The following is an 8415-nucleotide window of genomic DNA, read 5'->3' on the forward strand; positions in this document are numbered from 1 at the left end:
CTTTCTCTTGCATCTAAACAAGTTAAAATCTGGGGATCCAATGACCTTGAAAACTAGGTAATTTGAGACAGGGATTTTCAAACCCAGGCTGTCACTGGTGAAAAGAGGCCAGAGGCAGGTATGGCCTCTGTGCCATGCTGACCCATTATGGCTCACAGCACAGCAGGTGATTCCTGCCTTGTGAGCTAGTGGGGGAAAAAAAAGAATTTTTTGGCAGGAAGTAAAACATCTTTTTTTTTGCGATAAAGGGATTTCAGCTTCTGAAGTCCATTAATACATCACTGTCCTCTCCAGCTCCCTTCTTGATCTCTGTCCTTAATCCTCCTCTCCCCATACATGTGCAAATGTTGCTCCACCTTTTCCTGGAAACCTCAGCTACAAAGGTTTGAAGAGACAGGGATGCTGCAGGGGATTCATTGAGAAAGGAGCTTCACAGAAAGCCTCCAGCACCTCACTGGGGAGGGAGCTTTGTGTTTCTGGGTGGCTAATTAAACTCTGCTTAAGAACTAATTTAAGGAAGAATAAAGACCAGATGAGGAATGGTATGGCACAGCACCAAGACTTTATTGAGCTCTAGAACACTCACAAAAAAGAGCACATGAATCTCCAGCGTATTTTTCCCAACCTCTCCTCTATTTTATTGACTGGAGCTAAGGTTTATACAGCAGTGGAGTTATCCCCCACAGGTTAAAATATGCCTCAACTGTGGCATACAGTGGCCTTATGTCATACAAAAAGTAATTAATGCTCCATCTGAAGTCATTTCATCAACCCTTGGGACAATGGCTAACGAGACTGGGAAGATAGTTTATTAGACCCTCTTTCCATTAGGTCAGAGTCTGAGAAACTGCTTATTTCCCATGGTGTGATGATTTGTGCAGATTATGTCTGCAGACGTATTTGCAAACACTGCATGCGATGTAAATTGCCTGGATTTGCCCTTTACAGGCATTTGGTTGATTCCCTTAACACTAGTAAGTCAGGTGATATGGGGAGCAGGTTTTGGGTTTGGGCTTACTGGGACACCTAAAACCATTTATTGTCTTTATTCTTTGTGCTAAATCAGTGCCAAGACACACAAAGCAAACCAGCACCTAGAAGAACTTTCCATTCTATCCATTCTAAAGAAGGATTTATGAAATCCCTGGGATACTCAGCATTTCCCAGTTCAGAGCCACAGATCTAGCACTAGAACAAAGAGCACATAGCAGGATCACTCACCTCAATTAGCACTTCAAATCACTGCCAGACCAGCAGTGCTGCCCAGTGCTAGTCTAGGACACAGAGTTTAGGATAAAACATCTGAAAGGTGCCAACCAAGAGTCAGACTGCAGGAGGCAAACCCTAACTTTTTCTCCAGTTGCTGAACTCTCAACAATTTGAAGCTCCTAGAGCAGCATAGCAGACCCTGTTTTTCCATGAGGTTCTCACTGCTTTCCCTGCTCACTGGCAAACCTCCTGTGACACATCTCTCAGCCAGCACGTTCACCTCGATCCGTTATTGACAGAGTGATCTGATTAATGAGCACATTCTCCTCCTTGTTGTTTCATGAGAAAGCAGCACGAAGGTGCCATAGATTTTTAATTCCTCAAATCACTCAGGCCTTGGCAGGCCGATGAGAAGTCAGCAGAGGACAGTCAGGGGTTATAGTTTGCTTTGGATTTGTTCTGCTTTTGAAAAACATTTGGGTTTTCATGTGCAGAGGGTGTGAACTCTGGGGTGTGAACTCCTCTCTCACAGATGCCAAACACAGGTTTCTTCAGGAGGGAATGGACACACCTGGCTGATAAGCCCCTGGGACTGCAGATCAGGGAGAGGAATGTTGAAGTAAGTCACACTCTCTCAGCTGACCCCTAAGGAATGCTCAACTATATCTTCCAAGTATTTCTCATCCAGACAAATCCACGTGGATTTGGCCACTGAAACATCTGGATTAGACATGGGCTTTCCTGTCACCTAACTAGAGAGCAAGGATAAGCACTGACAGTGTTGAGAGTTATCATCAGAGGAAGGTGTAAAAAACCCCTTGACAAATGTGTTCATTTTGGGTCCTTCCCTGAGTTACACAGAAGCCCAAAGACCTTATTTCAGCCAGTAAAGAATGAGCATTATCCTGTCCAGTGCTGGGCCTGTTGCCTGCAGACATACAGCTGCAATAAGCCAACCCTGCTGAGCTTTATGGAAACTTACACATTTTTAGGCAGTGCTGGGAGCTATAGATTTTTATCTTGGCAAGATATTTAACTCCCCCTTAAAATGAAAAACAGCTTTAAGCAGCCAGAGCAGCATTTCATTCCTTAAACATGTAATTCAGCTGCCTCAAACTCCACATGTAACACAACCCAAAGTGATTTAAAAATAATCTATCAGTGATCTAAAAGACAAAGCAAGATGTGAGGGGAAAGGCCTAGTTATTAAGGTACCAGACTGGAAAGGAGAACTCTCCTGCACTCTCCTCCAAGGAGCATGACCTTGATCAAGCAGCAGTGACTCAGTCTACTCACCCAAGTAATGGGGAGAATATAGTCCAAGCTCCTAAAAACACTCTAAAAGTGTTAAGATTTACCACTGGGGATTCAAGATGTATTAAAAGCACTTGACTGAAGAGAAGTATGTTCCACAGAGTGTGCACACTGCATTCCTCCCCCTACCAGTGTATTATTCCTCCTGCACTCCACACTCTTTGGAAAGCTCAGCCCTCTGCACCTGACCAAAATACACTTCCAAAGCCACCAGCAAAGGCTTTAAAAACATAGAGCTGATTGGCTTTCTTCAACTGCTTATTTCTGGCAGCACCTGCCTGGGCCAGGAGCATCTGTCCAGCTATAATCTGCACATTAGAAATTCATCTGCAGCCATTTATCTTCCAACTTTCCTTCCACCACAGGAGACCCAATGAGGCACAACCGAACGGTGAAAGCATCTTGCAAGCACAGCTAAGAGTCCCGGCAGAGACACAGCAGCAACAGCGCTGACAGGGCAATGCTGCCACCTGCGGACACCCAGCACAGCTCACCACTCGATGCTACCCTGCATCTCATCCTCTAAAACCACCTCCTAACGCATTTGTGTAGCAAACTGCACCAACAGCCAAGGCAGGAGGAGCCAAACCATGCTTAGGTGAGGGAGGAATTGTGCTGCCCCAGTTCTGTGGAGCAAATGAAACCAGGAGCAGAGAGCATGGCACTGGAAGGATGGCAGAGCACACCAGTGAGCATGAAAAAGGGCATCTTTATTCAAAAGATTAAAGTTCAGCTGAAACCTCCTTACAAATGCCAAACAGCACAAGGCACAGAAAGCTGCATCAAAGACAATTCTGCCATTAGTAGATGATCACTGAGCTGCTTCCCTGGTGATGTGGAAGGACAGGACTATGTGTGTGATTCCTGAAAGGACCATGTGATTTATAAGAAGACTCTTAGGGGTTTTTTTGTGTATGATCTTTCATGCACTCATAGTATAAACATGGCAGACAAAGACTTTCTTCCTTCCAGGAAGAGGTTTTAATCCATGTGCTAAAGTACAATTTGAGTGATATAAAATAATCGAACACAACATAATTAATAGAGTAACATTCAGACATTTTATTGACCAGGAGGTGCTTTAGGCCACACTAACAGCTGCACCACAGATCTGTTCATCTACCAGACACAGCTCATTAGACCTGAAAGGAGTTGTGGAAGTTTATATCCAAGGGAAGTAGTATGGGACAGGCAAAGAGGGTAGGGAGTGACCCAGCATCCTCCTCACACAGCAAACCAATAAATGAACCTCTCTTCCTACTCCATGATTACATCTGAGGATTATTTTGGTCTACTTACATTGGTTAAGTCACCTGTCAGGTTAGTTTATACCTAAAAATGTTTCCAAGTACTAAGAAGCTTTTGGAAAGGACACAGAACTAAAGCACTTTTTACTCTCCAAGCTATGACAGTGATATTGGCTCAGCATCCCTGTGAGGTAGGCAAAAAATTAGCTGTTTTGTGAGACACAGAGAAGTTAAATGACTTCCTCAAGCCATGGTGAAGGACTTAGCACTAATATCCCTAAGAACCTGGAATGATGCTGTTTTTCACAGACAGGGATTGGAGGCAACCAAGATCAGCAATTTCTTACTAGCAGAATTTTCATCTCATTCTTACTAATCAAATCATTTGAATCCTCCCCCAACCTTGAAAAGTTTTCCACAGACATGTGTTATGTACTAATGAGCTGTTTCATCTTGCTCAAAAAAAAAAGCACTGGTCTTTCCCAGCAGTAAACTGACATCCTCCCCAGGAAAGGGCAGCCAAGATACAACTAGATGTAAATACTCCAATGCTCATATCCTGGATCTTTCCACCATTACAACCACAGTTATCACAGGTATCAGCCAAGTATTAGTTATTTTCAGGAATTTAGCTGGAGTACTCTAGTTTGTATTGCAAAAGGAGTAGAAAAATGCTAACAATCCATTTTTAAACTGACAGCCATTCCAAACCAGGCTATCATAAAATAAAGCACAGAGCTGCTACAAAGGGCAGAGTTAACCTAACAGACCTACATATCCCCAATTGCAAGGTTAACAGGTGAGCCAGCTCAGCATTTATCCCCAGAAAAGCTTTTGGTTTGCAGAAGAGTGAAGTGGGTATTGGAGCCAGGTCTGTAGGCCCACAAAGCAGCAGCAGTAGATACTCTTGTTGTGTATGTCTGTATTTGAGAACAGTTTCCAAAACCTTCTGGATATCTCCCTCCATCCATCCGAGTTGAACTTTGGCATTTTCTCTTCGTGTTCCTCATCTAAACAAGTATTTTGCTGTAGAAAGCAGTTGCTGAAGTCCATCTCCTCTTGCCTTGTGCCTAATCACGTTAGAGATCATTTGGCCAGTTTTAATAAAAGACCAGACTGTGGCTGATTAAACAGCTCTGCAAAGAACCCTTCCCACTGCCTTCAGCTCAGCTGGGACAGCTGGTGACACTGGGTAACATGAAGCCACAAGAAGTCACTAACCAGCTGTACCATGGAATCAGCTACTACCAACTCAGCTTTACTACTGCCAGCACAACCCACTGATGGGACACTTGGTTCCATCAGATGAACCCCACAAGGGCAGAACTTACCTACAACAGATGGAGGATAACACCAGGTGAGTTTATTGCTAGTTTATTGCTCATGTGTAAAAGCCCTTCATACAGTGGTTAGCACACACCTCTTGTTCAGGAGCAAAGCTGTGCTCCAGGCACCAGCAGCTCCACTCCAATACCTGTGTCACTTCTGCTGAAGTTTTCCACAGCTCCTTCAAACAAACTTTTCACCAAAACAGGAACTGAATACTTTTTCTTCAACACACAAGAGAATCCAGCTGCCACTGAGTGACATGATAAGGATCAAACTCCCCTTTGCACTGAAGGCACACTTTTCCCCCCCCTGTGGTGTTTGGCATGTTTTTCACACTGCTACATAACTGCTGAAACAATCATTTTTCAAAGGGCCACCAGAACAGCAAGTGACAAGAGCTGCAGGAGAAAACAAAGCAACACTGTGAGGTGCAGAGGGGAGGAAAAAGAGGTGGGGAATTTCCCTTCAGAACTCACTTGTGAGTCAGTGGCACAAATTCTGGACTCCATTAGGAAAACTCTTGTTAACAACATTGGTTTCCTGCTGTTTCCATTCCTCATTTTTATGCAGACCCAATGCAATAATCCAAGCTTCTTTTTTCCTAAGCCTGTATCTTTCTCCCTTGCTAAACTGGGCTTCTTATAATAAGACACCTGATTATACTACTCCAGGCCTCCAAATAAACAGAAATAACAAATGAAAAAAAAACTCTTTCTTTTAAACTAAGAGTTTGTCATTTCACTCATGTACCCATTGCCCATACCCAGGCAGAGAAATCTGGCACTCTGGCAGCTCCTCCTACCTCCAAAACTATCATTTGAGCACATTCTAAGCAAAAGCAAAAATGGAAACCATTTGTTATTCTACCCACTGAGGCCTCTCCACTTGCATGGTCTGCATTTACAGCTTCATGGCAGAATACAGATTTACTGGTTTTGGCTTAAAGTTGTGCAGTGGGGCTAACTGTGCTCCATTTTAGCACCAACATCCCACAGAGATTCATAATTTGGAAATTTCTAGACTATAAGGAACAAGCAGAAGCAACAGTTAATGAGTTAGTATCTAGTCCATTTCAGGGGGCTTGGAAATTAAAGCTCAAAATTTGGCTAGGAGAAATAAGACAAAAATTGAAATGTAAAACAGATGAACTGTGCTCACAAGACATCGAAGTAGTAGCACCTCTGCTGTTAGGATGCTAAACATTTGGCAGTGTTTTCTGTTTACAGGAGCCACAGGACTCCCTGACCATGGTAAGAAAACAAGTGATAAGAACAATCATTGTGCTTGTGAAGTGAATGGAGAGTTTGATTTGAGGCTCCATCTTTCTTTCATTGAGCTGACAACAAAAGAATTCAGTGGCAGAAGGATGAGGTTCTTCAAACATTTACTTAACCTCATGTCACTTTGCTCTCCCAAAGCAAAGCTGCACAGGTCACCCCTTTGAAGAACTGACAAATCACTTTTTCAAGTCTGTTGTACAAACTAACCAAGCCCAGAAACTGTAAGATTCACAATCAACAGTGCAGGATGGACTTTCCCTTCTTCCCTCTGTCCAAAACAGCTCATTTCCCCACCACATCCACTGTCACTTGGCATGAATACTGAATGTGAGGCCTGACTCCACAGCCCCTCTCACAGCTTGGGCAGAGCACCAGCTGGTGCCAGTGTGATGCCAAACACATAGAAGAGCCCCAGGAGGAGGTTGAGCTTGGCTGTCCTCTGGGGAATCTTGTTGAAGCTCTGACTCCGAAATTGCCTCTCCAGTGAGAATGCCATGGGCATGGTGAGCAGGGGCAGTGCCATGCTGATGGTGTAGCGTGTGGCCAGCACACAGAAGATCAGGTAGGGCAGGAAGAGCAGCACAGTGTAGAGGATGTAGGAGAAGGTGGGGCCGATGAGGATGGCCAAGGTGACGATTCCTGCCTGCCGATCCGACTCCATGTCCCGTGTGTTGTTGCTGTGCAGGATGGCCTCGGTGCTGAGGGCCAGGGGCACAGCATAGAGCAGGGGGGACACTGACAGGTACCCCACCTGCACTGCGTGGGCAAACATCACAGCCAGGGGCCCAAAGGTGATCAGGATCACCACGTCACCAAGCGCCACGTACTTAAATCCGATCCCTGCGGGAGACACAAGGGGCAAAATCAACCAACATCAAACAGCTCAAGGACACAAGAGAACGGGGAACAGGGCAGAGCAGCCTCTCCCACAGAAACACTGCAAAGCCAGTGCACATGCAGAGTATGGCAAGAAGCAAATTATCCCTTTTCCCCAAAAATAATAAAGGAAAAGCAGCTCTGGATTTCTCCAGTTGAACTATGTAACAGAAACTAAGGGCCAAGTTCTAACACCCAATCTAAAAGTGCCTATTTCAGCAGAAATCTGTAGAATGAGGTACTCTTCGGTGTAATCATAGCACTAGAACCTGATCCTGAAGAAAGATATAAAATGCTCAGAAGAAAAAGCAAAACTGACAAAATACTTTCAAGGAAACTTAACTGTTTGAAGTTTCACAGTTTGAAATTGAGTTTTAGTTAACCTAGGAATGATGTCTGTGTCTACCCAACACAGGAAGGCACTAAAATCATCCTGTTCTTACCAAGCAGAATCACAAACCATTTCAAAATGAAGCTTCATCTAGGGAATGACAAGAAAACAGCCTAAAGCAAAGCAACAATTCCACCAAAGAAAAGAAAGTAGGATGTGAGCTAAGGGATAGGAGATAAATATCACAAAAAGATTTAGCAGCAGATCTGGTGAGAAGCTGAAGCCACATAGGTAAATAACAATGTCTCAACACCACTTTGCAACTGGAGAACTTAGTGTGACTCTTCCCACACCAACAGATGGCAAATAACACAAGTTTATGTAAACATACTTCAGAAAGCATCCCCAAGTGTTTCTATAAAAGGTAAGAAGACACACCATTTGCATCTTCTAGAAACCTTTGACAATTCAGCTCATTCTGCCCTGTTTACACTCAGACTCAGAGCGCACAGTGCTCACCTCCAGTATAAAGAAAAGAGCTGGAAAGTCCTCCGAAGTAAATCAGGGCCAGGTGCTCCAGCTTGAGCGTGGAGACGGCATAGAGCCCAGCGGCACACACACAGCCCACGGTGTAAAGGAAAACCCCAAACCGCACGACATCCTGAGGCTCCAAAATCTGGTCCACCAACGTCCTGTCATCACTCTTCTTGTGATCGATGCCTTTGGAGAAGTCGTAGTAGGTGTTGACCAAGTTGCCAGCTCCGTGCACGGCCAGCACGGCCACGGCGCTGCCCAGCAGCAGCCCCGGGTCGAGCGCTCCCTGGGCGCG

General features: G+C 44.6%; 1 protein-coding gene across 1 annotated transcript; it reads right to left on the bottom strand.

Moving 5' to 3' along the window:
* Nucleotides 1-6731: 6731 nt before the first annotated feature.
* Nucleotides 6732-8412, bottom strand: UBIAD1 (UbiA prenyltransferase domain containing 1; the record flags this gene model as incomplete). The annotated part of the gene is made up of 2 exons (XM_009078683.1): nt 6732-7219; nt 8106-8412. Coding segments are annotated over 2 exons (795 nt in total), but the record flags the coding sequence as incomplete, so codon positions are not given.
* Nucleotides 8413-8415: the final 3 nt, after the last annotated feature.

This window comes from Acanthisitta chloris, unplaced genomic scaffold (assembly GCF_000695815.1).
Source record: "Acanthisitta chloris isolate BGI_N310 unplaced genomic scaffold, ASM69581v1 scaffold36017, whole genome shotgun sequence".
NCBI classification, from domain to species: domain Eukaryota; kingdom Metazoa; phylum Chordata; class Aves; order Passeriformes; family Acanthisittidae; genus Acanthisitta; species Acanthisitta chloris.